Consider the following 15754-nt stretch of genomic DNA (forward strand, 5'->3'; position numbering starts at 1 on the left):
ATATATATATATATATATATATATATATATATATATATATATAGGTAAATGCCGATGACAGATGAAAGTAATACGATAGTAGCACCGGAGAGCACGTCAATTGACCCGCCCCTCTGGCTGTTGTTGCGATATCTTGTTGTTTTCGCGGGACATTCGCGAGATTCATATATCTATTCATAAAGATATATTGTTGGATCGGATGGTCGCCCCCGCTAACGTAACACTACTGCAGTGGAACTGCAAAATACGGTGATGTATCGAAATATTTAACCAAACTGCGTTTTGGTAAGCATAACGTTACTTTGTTTAATGTCAGTTTATTTGATTTATTGTACACATATATAGATAGAGTTGGGTTGTCGCTCCATGTTGTATTTAAGCTAGTCCTGTAAGTTCTAATACAGGCCTATAGAACCGGAGAGAGTAATTGATTACTGGTGTCGTTACCAGCACAGTGCGTATATGGTAGACGGCGAACTGTGGTCACGTAGTGTCAAGTTTGGGTGAAGTTTTTCGAATATCGTTTTTTTTTTTATGGTATTCAGTGAAGTAGCTGGAGGGGAAGACCAGGGCAAATTGCTACTCACTCCGCACAGTTATTTTCGGGGACGAAACGGACACGGCAAAAACAAAGATATTAAAATAGCTATGATATATATGGTACTTGATAGGCCGACTTGTTTATCAAGCATGAAGTAACCTGCTCCCATACGTTTCTCCTCTTGAGCCATTCTAAGCAAAGAAGGACATTTCTTCCGAACAATGCAACTTTGACCTAAGTAATTGACACTTCCAGCCAAAGTTCCGTTCGTCGTATGGAAGTGATTTATAAAGATATATTTGTGTCTATATAAATGTGGAATTCTATGCAACTCCTGTTCCTTGGAGCTGACATTGGAGTTGAACTCCCTACGTCTTCTCGATACCAGGTCCTAAACTCTGGAATTCTCTTCCTCATCACTTGAAAAATGTAACATCTGTTGACACTTTTAAAAAGCATTTAAAAACTTATCTTTTTAGGCTTGAGTATGGGCATTAATCTTATTCGTTGTTTTGTTCACATTAATGTGCCCATTTTTATGTATATTTATATCTTTATGTTCTTAATTGTGGTTTATAACCCTGTATTATATCTCTTTTTTTAAAACTTTTACTGCTGTTGTTATAACTTTTAGGTTTTCTTAAGTTTGGTATTCCAGGAATTGGTTCTTTTGTACAGTGCTGAGCATTTTTTATTTCATGATAACAGCACTTTAATATTTGGTATTTATTATTGGTATTTATACCAAATGAAGACGGGTTTCCTATGCATAAAATACGTATGTTACCACACGGTTCTGTGACACATAGCATTCTATACTGTAGGAACACTATACCTAACGAACGACGGTTCGTCATTGTTCACAGTACCCAACGGATAGGGCTATTTAATATTACATTTTCACTTAGCAATCTGTGCAAATATGAAAATAACCATACGGTATATTTGGGAAAACATACCATCAGAAACGGTAGCCTAAATTTGTGGAATTTAAGTTGGCATTTTTGGTTCACAAGGCGTCAATTATATGATGTATGCCATAATAAAACAATGCGCTAACAGCAGCGGGCCCCACCTAATACAAAACGATGTGTAAAATCTTACAATAACAACTTTTCTGTTTTCAACGACTAAATGTCAACCAAAAATGTGGTATGTCGGCCTATACTAATCGTGCAAACTGGTATAAACAAAATATGTAAAAATAAAACTAAGAAAATAATAGTACAAAATTTACAAAAAAAGGACCCCCCCTTCAGATTTGACTCATTACACGGTTATATGTATATAGTATATATCGTCAAAACGGTACACTTTTCAGTTACTTTTCCTTTGAACACATGTTCAGCTCTCATTCCGTGTGATGTACCTTACACTGTGATGTACCGTACCTTACACGTACAATAGCGTTCCTGTTGTCTTCGTATATATCCAGGGATACTCAGGGTGTATCAGGTTACAGGTGAGGTCTTATCCTGATCGGCAATGCATAGAACTGGCATATTCCGTGGTTAGCATTTCAATGCCTATAAAAACAACAATTTATCGCAGTCACGTACATCAGATGGTTCTAACCGTGTTATAGTTCGTTCACCTTTTTTAATAAATAAGCATGGAGTTTAAACATAACTGTAAAGAAACAAGCAAGGTATGTGAGATTCTGCCACTGTTAGCTATAGGAATGCACTCCACGGCAATCATGTGGTTCCGTTGCATTCAGTAATCAAATGTTACCATTGTTTATATATGTTGTATACCTCATAATACAATACAAGTGCCACCTATTTTTATGTCGAAATTGTTACAGTTTGTGTGAAATTTTCAAATTGGATTTTTCAAGATGAAAAGTAGAAATTTCGAGATTAAACCGGATCTCGATACACAATTTGTAAAATTTTCGACATAAAACAGTCGAAATTTCGGCTCGTACTTCACAAACTCCACCTTTCATATATCGAAAAAGAAGGGAGGAAGTATAAACATGTAAATTTGAAATTTCGAATAAAAAGTAACAATTTCTGTGTATAAAGTCGACTTGAAAGTGTATACGTAAATCATATACACATGTAGGGGTGAGAATCATAGGGCAGGAAAGGAGGGGCAGGGGGAGGGGAGGGGTGGAGGGGGACAACAAGATCGAAATTCGTGACTTGAACACCCAATCTGTAATTTACTTCAGTTACATACATACATTATACAAATGGAACGAAAGCAAAGTAAATCCTCCCCAAGGACCAAATGGCACACTTAAAATGATAGGTACCTTAAAGTTAATCTTTATTTTAATTGTTTTTCATTGTGTCCGAGATGAACGTGGTAATTTTAACCGCCATTAAAGGTAGGGTGCTGACTTACTGACCACGTATTTGCTAGATTATGCAATGTACATCATTGATGTTAATTCCAACGCACAACTTGTATGGCGTTTCGAAAAGCGTTAATACACCTAAATAGCAACTTGTTCTTAATACATTTTTACGTTTTTCTCCCTTCATATTGATGTGCAAAAAAACAGGTAGGAAACACATAATATTAACATCAACATGAGGGACGCGACTCAGTGCAGTGATAATGTCATGAACGAAACTGTATTTTTACGATATTAAAATCATTGTGTACTTGATATCACATAACAGAAAGCATCCGTTAACCATTAGGCTGTCTGATCCCCATAGACCAGGGGTTCCCTAACTGGGGTGCATGAACCCCCAACTGCAGGGGGTGCGTGAGTCCATCCCACGGGGTCCGTGGGACGTTTCTGAAAGTCAAAACTAGAGTTCTTTTGGTTGAACTAAAATCTGATATATCATATAATTTAGTAATGTATAAAAGTCGTACCTATCGACAAACTCTTTTCGCGTTCCATACGCATATGTTGCCGTAGTATAGTACCGTACCGTGCATGTGATACTTGATCTTTTACGAAGCACTGTTATGCGTATTATAGTATAATAATGACTCAGATCGTGTCTCGAAGAGTTGGGGGGGGGAGAACTCTGACATCCACAGGGGGTTCGTGGGGCGATAAAGTTAGGGAAACCCTGCCATAGATAGTATGAATTACCAAGATACAGGGTGGTAAAGATCCTCATTACCGCAATTCTAGTCACCTTTTGGTCTTTGGTTTCGTCTAAGATTGTCAACTAAAGTTTTAAGGATGGCCCATGCCAATGGGTGTTTGTAAAATCGTAATTCGTGAGAATTAGACCTAATTTTGTAATTCGACACAAAACAACCTATATAGTGTGCTTTACTTTTAAACCTTAAAGAAGCATTCCAGATATTAACCATAACATAACAGTGAATATCTTAAATTTCGGAAATGCTATAGAAACAATACTTAGCACTTCAATTTATGTTTTAATTTTATTTGTTCTATGACGTAACAAGACCAACAATCATGCCTAACGACAGACACACTCATGCCATATATCTGCACTATATCAAGTTGCAACCCGTCATAGTATTTGATATATTACGTTAGCTTATTGTCAGTGTAACAAATTGATTATATCTTAGCAATACCAACATGGCCATCATCAAAGTCCTATTATTTACAACCTCTCGTTTCATTAGCTTATCATGTAAACAAAAGCTAAAGCTTCTTGTTTGATCGACCAAAGGGTAACGGTTGTATCTTTGTACCCTTCCATACAGACATACATGTCTTGTGTTCCTAACCAATCCTCCGCCATATACACTTCACAGCCAAACAACTATTTTCTTCTTGCGATCCAGTGGGTACTAACCATCTCCTCTGAATCAAGATGAAGCTAATATTCTGCCTCCTAGCACTCATAGTGGTATCATCTGCATTTGGAGAGCTTTATAGAGGGTAAGAATATTCCTCTCAAACGATTCACAAATTCGTTTTCCATGATAGTTCTTTTATATAAGGTAGTCAGTCATATTAAGCTAAGTTGCATCCAACATGTCTTGTATTTAACTGGTCATCGTATGGCTTCATCGCTTGAATCTTCAATTCTCACAAATCATGATTACCAACCAAAGGAAACGCCAGAAAACTGGCAAAGACCACTTGAAAAGTGTATGTGTCATGTTTTGAAAAGCTGTGCCTGTTGTTTTCCCATAACTGACATATTTGGATTACTATACTGAGATATCAATCAAACAAATTAGTGGACTAGCATTATAGAAGATTAACGGAAGAGGCGTAGCATAAGAAAGTAATAATCAGTTACAGCTGTTCGCTTAAATTTATCTCTGATCATAAATTTAAAAGCAAAGAACTCTGTTGGAATGTAGATATATACCATTTACAATGTTGATTGAAATGTTATTGCAATAACTTTTGTTTTGTCCTTTCAAAGACACCAACTTTTCAGAATCGAAATAAATGAGGAGGAGGATGCTCACATCATGCACAAACTAGGAGAAGCAAACTCTGAAATGGTAAGCTTTTATTTATACTCAATCTTATGGTAGTAAGTTGCCAATTTGGATGACGTCATAGTTTTACAATGACCTGTCGTCTGCTTACGTTTACCTTAGTGGGATTATCATTTTTAATTATGGAAATTTAGATCACCCCCCCCCCAAAGAAAGGCAAGGTTAACTATATAATAATACCATCCGATTTGATTTATGGCGTTATTAAGCGGGGTTGGATCTACGGGTGCCGAGGGCCCGACACCCGGCCTCTTTCTTCTGAATCGTATTTGGCGCTTAAAGTAGCTATTTAAACAAGTGAATGTTCAAAAGAAGGTAGACACAGTGAAAACACTGGCACACCCTTCGAGTACGGTAATTCCGCCTGTTTATATTCTATGTATAATATCAGTATCTGCTGAGTTTTTCCCCGATCCCACCGTCCCCTCTTTACCCCCCCCCCCTTTCTTCTGAGAAATCATGGATTTACCACTTTGCATTATTTCAATAGGTTAGATATTCCAACCCACAAAGTTAAGAAAAGGTGACGTTATCAGTGGCGGATCCAGGATTTCGCCGAAGGGGGGGCCCAGATGGGAAATGCCTAATCGTCGTCCTGGGGGAGGGGTCTAAGGGGAGTGGGTGCCCCCTCCCCTTTGGGAAAATTTCACAAAATATGGAGGTCCTCGGTGCAATCTGGTGCTACTTTTCGTGAAAGTTTGGAGTAAAATTTATTTCCAATAAATCATGTATTCATGGTTTGCCGGGCATATATTTGCAATTTCGAGCAATGAGCTGGGATTTACGTCTTTGGGGAGTAGGTGGTGATGAAAACTACTTTTTACCAGGCTACTCCAGGCCATTTCATCTTGGATGCCCCCTTCCAGATGGAGACTATTGATGCAGTCAGAGTGCCCCTCTCACCTTCACTTTATCAGAATGATGGTGTACTCTTTTTGCAAATTTATTTTACAAAAAATTACACGCACAGTGGCGTAGCTAGGATTTTTTGAGTGGGGGCATGGGGGGCTGTTCTTTCTTGTGGGGGGGGGCGGAGTTTACTATCTAAGAGGAGCGCCACCTTGGTTGGCGCAGAGCGTACAGAGAAAATTTGAGATTTCAGCACCCCCCAGATCGCAGGAGATGGCACCTGTGAGGCAAAATAGCAACCAAAATGATGTGCAACTTTGGTGACAGAAATGCAAAAAAAGTTTTTTCTCTTTCATGCTGACTGGCCTTGCCAACTCAGCCAGACTTTAAACTTGAGGGAAGTTGGCATCATTTGTCGTTTCAAGCTGTCAAGGCCTTTCTCCCAACTCAAACCCCTGTGGGCTACCGGTAGATTTGCAGGATATGCCCACATGTGGACTTAAATAGCATTAGAGGAAGGGGGTGGAAGACTAACACGCATCGATGTTTCGGTAATGGTCCACATTGATGGCTCGGTGCTTGTTAGGCCATTTACTGGGTTTCTTGAGGCAGCTGTCATCAGAATCTGGCTTTTTGTGCCAATCGATGACCGATAACATGTATTGGTATGTAAATTTCTTCTTCATATATCTAGCAACACTCTAAAAACAAATGAGTGGATTTCATTCCATTGGAGTGATCACTCGGCGCACTTCAAATTAAGAGTAAAATTTAACTCTATTGGAGTTAACCCTCACTCCTAATATGAGTGAATATAACTCTATTAGGAGTTAAGATTTACTCCAATGGAGTGGAAATTCACTCTTATACCGGAATGTGCTCAGTGATCACTCCCATGGAGTGAAATTCACCTATGTTTTTATCAGTACAGTACAGTGCATATCATCATAGACGTACGTACGTACGTACTACGTACGTTCGTATATCAGACGCACTCGATACCCACGATACGATACGGTCCTGGAGAAACTATTTCCACTCATCATTTTTTAAGGCGATACAGTAGTGAGTATTGAACAGGCACAGCCGCATGTTTGCAGGAAATTCAGAATTCCCAATATTTTATATCTCTACCAGTAGTGAAAATCATGTTTCGACAGTTTCGCGGACATAAAAAGTTGTTTTGTGGAAAATTCAATGACATATCAGGGGCGGATGCAGGATTTGTGACAGGGGGGGGGGGTCTGACTGGTCCAGCCGCGCCTGAACGTAAGACTATCTAAGCGGAGCGCCATCATCGGTTGGCGCGGAGCGTACAAGAAAATTTTTGGCTTTACAAACCCCCCAGATGGCCGGAAAAGGCACTTCCCGAGTATTCTAAGCAGCATGCACCTAGCCTGAAAATATGGATCTCATGTCTGCAATTTCAGGCCCCCCGTAGCTACGCCACTGATCACGCATGGGGCACTTTCCCTCGAACGCGGTAAAAAAAAATTTAAAAAAAATTAAAAAAATCAGGATTTTCAAAAAGGGGGGGCCCGGGCCCCCCGGGCCCCCCTGGATCCGCCCCTGGTTATATAACAAAACAGTCAACCTCTCTAAAGCCTACTTTATACCTTCATCAAGCATGCTTGATCAATAATAATCTTCTCAACTTGATTGATAATGCCACAACGTATACTTACAATGTTTATTAAAGTGTTACTTAAATCAACCCTTTCTACCTATAGTTTGGACTAGCCTAATTGGTCATTTAGCCTTTGAAGAAGATCCTGCTAGGATCGAAACGTCAGGCCAACTTACTTTTACACATTCTCTTACACAGGCTCTCTAGTGGATAAGCAGTTTGCTAACAGTTTTATTTTATTTTGATAGCCTTATTTGTATTAGAGAAACCAACTACTGTAATTTAGATCTGAATAAAATGTAAAAAAAAGAAGTGGTGAAAAATAGTAAATTAGGTTTTCAGAGATGAAATTGAATGATTTTTTTCTCTCCATAATTTCACTTATTACTGCAGCTTGACTTTTGGACAGTTACCGTACCGGGCAGACCTATGGACGTGATGGTATCCAGTGATTTTGTAGACGAGTTTGTCAATGTTCTTGCCAAAAGAAAGTTATCATATGAGGTCATTATGACGGATGTACAGGATGTGATTGATAAGGAGGCCATGGAATCAAGGAAAGCCCGGGAGGGTCGCAAAAAGAGGGATATAATGGCGCTAGAGGATTTCGATTATTCAATTTACCACACATATGATGAGGTACGTGCTTAATTCATTAGTTTTCGTGAAACTGATACCTACATGTTCAATATGGGTGGTGATACCCACTCTTTCTTTGCATGCACACCGCCCCAGTTCACTCTACCACACCATCGCTTCATGTAAATACATTACGATTATATCAGATGGGTGACTGTAAACAAACATCTAGTCTATTAAAATACGCTGTAAATTCCGTAGTTGTCTGAGATAGGTATCAGGTCCTATATCCTAACGGCTGATATCACAACACGTATTATTTGAATAACGATACCATTTATCAAAAAATCTGGACACTTTGTCACTACCGCAACCGTTGTAAAGATTAGAAGTAATAATGGGAACAATAACTATAAGTTAATAATCCACAATCAATAGTGTATTCGTGTACTGTTAATGGGAGCTGTTAACATCGTTGGCATATTTTCCTAATCGTTGTCTTTGTACATACACGATTAATATATCGACTTGAGAGCGAAACCATTATATCATCATATTGTGCAATAATTTATGGTACGGTGGGCGTATGGTGTTTGTGGGGTGTGGGGTGTGGGGCGTTCCTGACCGTCTGGCTAGCCGGCCTTGTGATGTGATTCATGATTACGTTGACTGCATGGTGTTGGGTGGAACGATAGGTAGGATGTGGAAATTTTCGTTGATATTTTTTATATATATATATTTTTTTTGGGGGGGGGAGGGGTATGTGAGGGGCAGCTGCTTCGTTTGTTGTGCTAATTTGACCGTGACGTCATGGTTCCGCCGCGCTAGTCACGTAATGGTACCATGGTATATATTTGAATGCAGTGGCGTAGGAAGGTACTTTTGAGTGGGGGGCTGAAGACTGATGGCCGGCCTGGGGGAGGGGTTTAAGGGGAGGGGGTGTCCCCCTCCCCTTTGGATTTTTTTGTATTTCCAAGTGGCCTCAGATGCAATTTGGTGCAATATAGCACACTTCAATACCCACTCCAGTTTGTAAATAATTTTGCATTTTCCCCTGGCCTTAGATGCAATTTGGTGCTCCAAATGAGATTTTTTTCTGATTTGGAAATGAAAAAGGGGTTTTTTGACTTGCTGAGCGGGGGGCGGAATGATGCTTCCGCCCCCATAATTTTCAGTCGGGGGGCTGGCGCCCCCAGCCCCCCGGTTCCTACGCATTTGTTTGAATGGGTTTTAGTTGCAACATAAAATGTCCTACAGGTCATTCCACTGTTCTGCACCGCAATGACATCATTTCATAATAGAACGGTTAAATCGTTAAATTATGGAGGGGCTTATATTTGCAATATTATTATTATGATTACAGAGTGTCCTTTGTGTCTTAAGAGGCTTTGTCTTTTCTTTTGAATTCAGATTCAACAATGGACGAGAGACATAGCTGCAGAATACAGCAGTTTTGTTACTTTATTCACTTTTGGATATACCTTTGAAGGAAGGGAAATCTTAGCTCTGGAGGTGAGACTTCAGAGGCATTACTGTTCTTCCTTCCAATGAGAAGGAGGGAGAGGGTGGGGGGGGGGGGGTGGGGTGGTGGTGATAGGGAAGCAATTGAGACTAGGGGGTGGAGATGAGTATATGTTATAACATCAATTTACCTATACCGACGATATATAACGTATTGTTATGAACGTGAAAGCTTAAACCAACAGATTTGATTATCTATTTGGTATTTCTAATCCATTCTGTGGCTGTTCTCTTTATCTCTGCTCTTTATACTTACGGTGAGTCCAAAATACAAGTTAAACTTGAAATGTCCACGATCGTTCCTGTAAACGCAGCTCTGTTGAATTGATTAATTAGGAGTTTGATGAGGTTGATGATTAAAATCGTTTCCGCGCGCACGTTGTTTAATATGTTTAGTTATATTCGTTTTAAAAATTATGTCAATTAAGTTATTGTCCAATTCGGTTATGTTCGTATCTTGCCCGATTTCATTTGTGATACTTAGAGGACGCATGAAGGAGGGCGAGGGTGGACAGGAGTTATAACTGAGGGCGCCTGTCTGGTTTACACCAATTTGTTCTTCCAAACTTAAAGCAGCTGGGTCTCTGTTTAATACCTTTTGTACGTCTACTACGTAATTTTCTATTTTGTTTTATTTTTTAAAACATTCAGATTGCTGCCCCGGGAGAACCAGGAGCATCAGATCCTAAACCAGTCGTTTATTTTGAGGGCGGTATTCATTCACGTGAGTGGGTTTCCCCGGCAACAGTCATGTATTTTACAGGGAAGGTTAGTACAGTCAAAAGTAGTTAACTCACTACAGTGTTTAAACTATATATACAACTCGTTGAACGCATGGATGAATATGGGGACAATGGCACTTGAAATGTGGAAAATGTAGTACTTTACAAAGCAAATCCACTAAAAATTAGTAAGGTTACATCACTTCCATAAGTAAAGTATTACATGGTTAGGAATATAGTTTTCAGTTGGCTATAATAAGGTCTGTTCTTAAGATTACCGTAAAAGGTAATTTTTCTCGATGTATTTGATACTAATTTATCTTAAATGTAGAATTATTGAAACGGGGAAATCATCATTAGAGAAGTATTTAAATTTATTTAACACTTTAATTAAAATGAATTAATATAACAGTCACAATGATACCGCAACCCATGAGGTACATCACTGAGCAATAGTACAATGTTACCTCTTAACTTGAGGTTCTGCAATATTAACCAGCCACATGAGGTATGTTAATTTTATGTAATTATGTTGAAGCCTTGTAGCATTGAACATCTGTTTAATCCTTTGTGGATTATTAATTTCTGTAAGCTCTTGGTCATTTTATACATCAGATTATATTAACGTTAATTTCCTGTTATGTTAAACCTAATAGTTTCTTCGTCGTTACATGGAAAGTGACCCAGAAGCAGTCAGGACTCTTGGCATGTTTGACTTACACATAGTCCCATTACTGAATTGTGATGGTTATAATTACACTTGGACATCTGTAAGTATATACATAATTATACAACTATTCAATATATACTCTAACATGAGGTATAACATATCGAAATCCTGTGATGTGACCTCTTACACTGATTTAACGTATGAAGGAGAAATAGGTATCTATACGATCAGATAAAAGAAATTTGCGATGACAACCTGAAGGAAAAAGAACATTTTCAAAATAAAACAAGAGACATTTGAACATAATCCATAGCTATCCACTTTTAGCGTTGCTGTGGAGAACCACTTATAGGGCCTAAGCTAATAATTTATTTATTTGTAGAACCAGACGAAAAAGCAAAACAACACAAAATACATTTAAAAGTCATGTTTAATAAATTATTCCGAACGTTTTCGTAGATAATCACATTTTCCTCCCCGGGTAAAGGAAGTAAAAAAAACCAAAAGCGTTACAGATATAATTCCATAGCAATCAATATGAAATTAAAGAAAAGGTACGTTTATTCAAAAACTTTATGTAAAAAGTGACAACGTTGTGTTTACACACACACACACACACACATATATATATATATTATTCATGATAAGATATTGTCATATATATATATATATATATATATATATATATATATATATATATATATATATATATATATATATATATATACTAATACTACTACTTTTACAACACAGAACCGTTTGTGGAGAACCTCTCGCAAGCTTAACCCTGACTTTGGTTGCATCGGTACAGATCTGAACAGGAATTTCAATGCATTCTGGGGAGGTTTGTTGTTTATTTATGCATTTATTAATTTGATTGGAAGCTCTACTATATCCTAATACTTTAATCTTGTTTATATCCATGTTTCGACGACTGATGCCATGTTTTGTGTGATGACAGGAATACGTGCAGAAGACTGTACCACTTTCTCGAAACAGTTTATTTTTCCTCAATAATACATGGTAAATCATCCGTATAGAGAGGATGAATATTGGCCTGCCGAGAGGATGGAGGAAGAGGGAGGGGTGGGGAGGGGGGGGGGGGTTGATCAGGACCCGTATCAACTAGGGACCCGAACAATATTTGCTAATGAATACATAATAAAGAAAACGTATGAATTAAAACCGAGGGCGGGGGATGGGCTGCTCTAAACGCCTCTCAGACTGAATGCATATTGGTCTGGTGTGAATAGATGATATTCTACTCTGAATGCATGAAGGAAGGTTTGCGTTATTGAATGATGAAGTGGTTTTTAAGTCCACAAATCGTCACGAAGTTGTATGTCAATGTTGACATGTATCAGTGATATGATCAGCCAATACCCGGGTATTTGATGCAAGATAAAGCAGGTTTTAATTTTGAACGTTGCGAGTAAAAGAGGAGTTTTACATGTATTTATAAAACCGAAGGGGTGACTTTCGCATGGTCAAATTATACTGTATGTTTTACATCCGCCCCTGGCAGAAGTCACTTCAAAGATCTGGGATGGGTTGGGGAGAATATATTAAAATATTCCTTAAATCTGAAGCTGACCATTATATACACCAAAATTTCGCAATGAAATTATAACTCAACAATTTTGTGCGTAACCACTTACCATGGTATGGTCATAATTGTGCGTCGATATATTAATATGTAATAATATTCATCTACGTAATATTTTGTTTGATAGGTAATGGTGCCAGTCCTTGGCCTTGCTCTATCATTTTCAGAGGATTTACCGACTTAGACAACGTGGAGACTCAAGCAATAGACAATCACTTTCAAAAGTTAAAGGAGAACAACCGTGTAACCAAAGTATTTATCGATTGGCATAGTTATTCTCAACTGATCCTTGCACCCTGGTCTTACGACGCTGATATTGATCCCCCGATTGACACAGACAAGCAGGTACGTTTCGTTTTCGATAATGTGCAGTAAATATACCTCTCCCACCCCCACCCCCCCCTCATACACACTTCTTCTCACAAACACAACACACACACACACACGCCAACACACCAACACACTTATGATAAGAAGAAGATTAAAATATAAACATTCGGTTACAACTGAGCCTCTTTTCCTTTCTTTAATTTAATCACAATTTCCAGATCAGGTTCACTCGTGACCTTTAAACATATTTTATGTTGCGTTTCAGGAAGAATTGTTATTTAAGTTGTTATTTCATATTCCGTTCTATCAACTGCATTGTCATTAAAAAAATAAATTTAATTTGCATTTTATTATAAAAAAATTATATATTATTGAACCTACATTCAATACCCGAAACAGATCGCAGCAGCAGGAGCAATGGCTAAGGCTATGAATGAAACCAACAACGTTCCAGGAGGTTACATCCATGGTGTAGGCACTGACATTTTGTGTAAGTATATTTACTGAAAAAGTATAGCACCGGTATATCCCCACCTCCATCATCGCACCTTTCCCCTTTCAAAGATTTAGCATGATAAATATATGTTATGTTTTTATTTAAAGACACTCATAACTAGGCTACTTTACGTGGACAAATTGTCTTGATAAGAAAAAGAACTGATCGGAGAGTGGCAGCAACTTACGATACATGATAAAGTTTCAAAGAAAGCGGTAACTATATAGATTTGCGGCTAATCTCGGAGCAAAAACTGACGAACCTACAACGCCAGTGAAGTAACATAGTGATCGTCAGCATGAGAATAATCAAAGCGAGATTTATTCCATTATCCTAATTGTTTATTTAATATTTACGTTAAGAAGATGCCGTGATCTCTATTCAGTTTATAACATAGGCCTATAAACAACGTATCATTATGATTTCCATGCATTACGTTTTCCAATATCAAACTCACGTTTTCGCTCAGTGTCTTGAGTGGTCTTACACACCACATTGTCTTTCATCTCTCTGAGGACATACGACCACGTGCTTACTAAATTGCAAGAACAACAACTAAGTTTATACATTTTGCTTCTTTGTTCTATTGTAGACGTCTCCTCCGGCACGAGTAAAGACTACGGATATGCAAGTACACCTCAAGCAACGTATTCATACACAGTAGAACTCAGAGATAAAGGACAGTTCGGATTCCTTCTCCCGGCGAATCAAATTATTCCTACTGGAAATGAAAGTTACTATGGCGTCATTGGGATGCTAGACTGGATTTATGAAAATGACTACAATTAAGTCATCTTATAAGTACTCACAATTACACACAATTACACACAATTAGTCACATTTACATTTAGACATATCGCATTTACTTCATTTTTATTTTGCTTAGTACTTTGTCTGAGATTTTGGGTTCTCATGGATTTTGTACCACAAATGTCGTACGTGAATTACATAGTTAATAATTTTAGAAACAGTAAATGAATAACGTCGCAAACTTATACTCATGTGTAGTATCTGTTCCCTTTCGAGGGGAATGGTGATGCACACCCGACGACGATCACACAGTCACAGTCCCGATGCAAGGGGACTGATGGGGTTGAGAGCGGATCAGTCGTTCGGAAGTTTGGTTTTCGTGCCCAGGTTCTTTCCTGGGCGACTTTTTCTTAAAAAGTATAACGAGACAGAGGGGAGGGGGATACATCCTCGAGGCCTAAGGCCAAACGGAGGACCCATGGGAAATATGTAGGGGCATATGATAAAGATAACAGTGTATTCTCTTTTTTGTAACAATGATGAGTGTAATAGAGGAAGCAGTGACATTTCTTGTCCATGCACCGGTCCTAATCTAGCCCTCGAGACTACTGTATGGGTTATTAACGTGTGCAGTCGGTGAATTATGTAACCGTGGCAACCAATTACATAGGAAGTCTAGAATATTTGAAAATCAATTAAAACTTACAACTTCGAGTTATATGAGGTATATGGTAAACCCAATGTACAAGACTATTTGTGGACTTCAGTGATGGAGGATCCTGTAGCACAGAAGGTGGGTTTTCAACTCTTTGGGTGTTTAAGCGGAACCTCAGCCTACCTTCCACATTGTAGTATAAAGACAACGCTCAGAGGCAAAATATTAAAATGAAATACTATGTTGATGATTCCCTCCCCCACCCACCCCCCCCCCCCACAAAAAAAAAACAGTTTCTTTGAAAATTTATCAAACTTTGAACTATGTCCTGATTTTCTAACATCTTGCGAGATAAAAGACAAATGTAATTTGTACTCACATAAATTTATACATAATTCTTAATTAGCGACTGTATTTCAAGTATTCGCTTGTTGGCAGGATACCTAAATACTAAGAATAATAATCAAGGTTTCAATTTTAGTTAATCAAATTCCCCTCTCCAAAATTGCATCACCATCTGTTGCACATATTAAACATATTTCGACTTCGCATATTTATTGCATTGTATTGTATGGATGTAACAATAGTTCAAACTTTTAGGAATTTGTGCATAGGAACTAATTAAGAAACCTATGTTCCTACAACATAACAGCCTGGAAAGTGCGCATGTTGAACTTTGTGATCTTTTGCTTCCCCATATAATGAAAGAGGTCATTTTGGCTTGAGAGTTGGTACATCCTATACAGTTGTGCGGCCTTTGGATTGGAAACAAACTTGTGTCACAACGGCCTGCAAGATAAATTTCGCCAAGCCCTGCTGTAGAGGGTGTTTTCATTGTTTCTATTGCCATCGTCGTTATTCAACCGATGAAATAACAACATAGTATTAACAACAAAAAATAAGGATAAACACACTCAAATAGTATTCATGATATCTGCGGGTAGTTCTTCCCCTCCGTCTTGCAAAGTCATGTTTCTCTTTTCATCTCTGCATTATAA

The 15754-nt window shown here is 38.2% G+C and overlaps 1 protein-coding gene across 3 annotated transcripts; it reads left to right on the top strand.

Moving 5' to 3' along the window:
• The first annotated feature begins 154 nt into the window (after positions 1–154).
• On the top strand, positions 155–15022 carry LOC139980932 (carboxypeptidase B-like). Of its 3 annotated transcripts, none has more exons than XM_071992985.1 (11): positions 155–285; positions 4250–4376; positions 4873–4954; positions 7821–8066; positions 9417–9518; positions 10179–10295; positions 10906–11019; positions 11673–11763; positions 12653–12870; positions 13255–13345; positions 13944–15022. In XM_071992985.1, exons 2-11 carry the CDS (start codon positions 4309–4311, stop codon positions 14138–14140), a joined length of 1326 nt encoding a protein of 441 aa, XP_071849086.1. In that variant the 5' UTR covers positions 155–285; positions 4250–4308; the 3' UTR covers positions 14141–15022. The 3 variants fall into 3 exon arrangements, with proteins under 3 accessions (XP_071849086.1, XP_071849084.1, XP_071849085.1); XM_071992983.1 differs by having other exon boundaries at positions 163–285; positions 4199–4376; XM_071992984.1 differs by lacking the exon at positions 155–285 and having other exon boundaries at positions 4192–4376.
• Positions 15023–15754: the final 732 nt, after the last annotated feature.

The sequence above is a fragment of the Apostichopus japonicus genome, chromosome 15 (assembly GCF_037975245.1).
Source record: "Apostichopus japonicus isolate 1M-3 chromosome 15, ASM3797524v1, whole genome shotgun sequence".
NCBI lineage: Eukaryota > Metazoa > Echinodermata > Holothuroidea > Aspidochirotida > Stichopodidae > Apostichopus > Apostichopus japonicus.

Coding starts and splice junctions, on each gene's coding strand:
- LOC139980932 (XM_071992985.1), top strand. CDS start 4,309: ATGAAGCTAATATTCTGCCTCCTAGCACTCATAGTGGTATCATCTGCA. Junction 9,519..10,178: donor GGGAAATCTTAGCTCTGGAG/GTGAGACTTCAG, acceptor TAAAACATTCAG/ATTGCTGCCCCGGGAGAACC. Junction 10,296..10,905: donor TCATGTATTTTACAGGGAAG/GTTAGTACAGTC, acceptor TAAACCTAATAG/TTTCTTCGTCGTTACATGGA.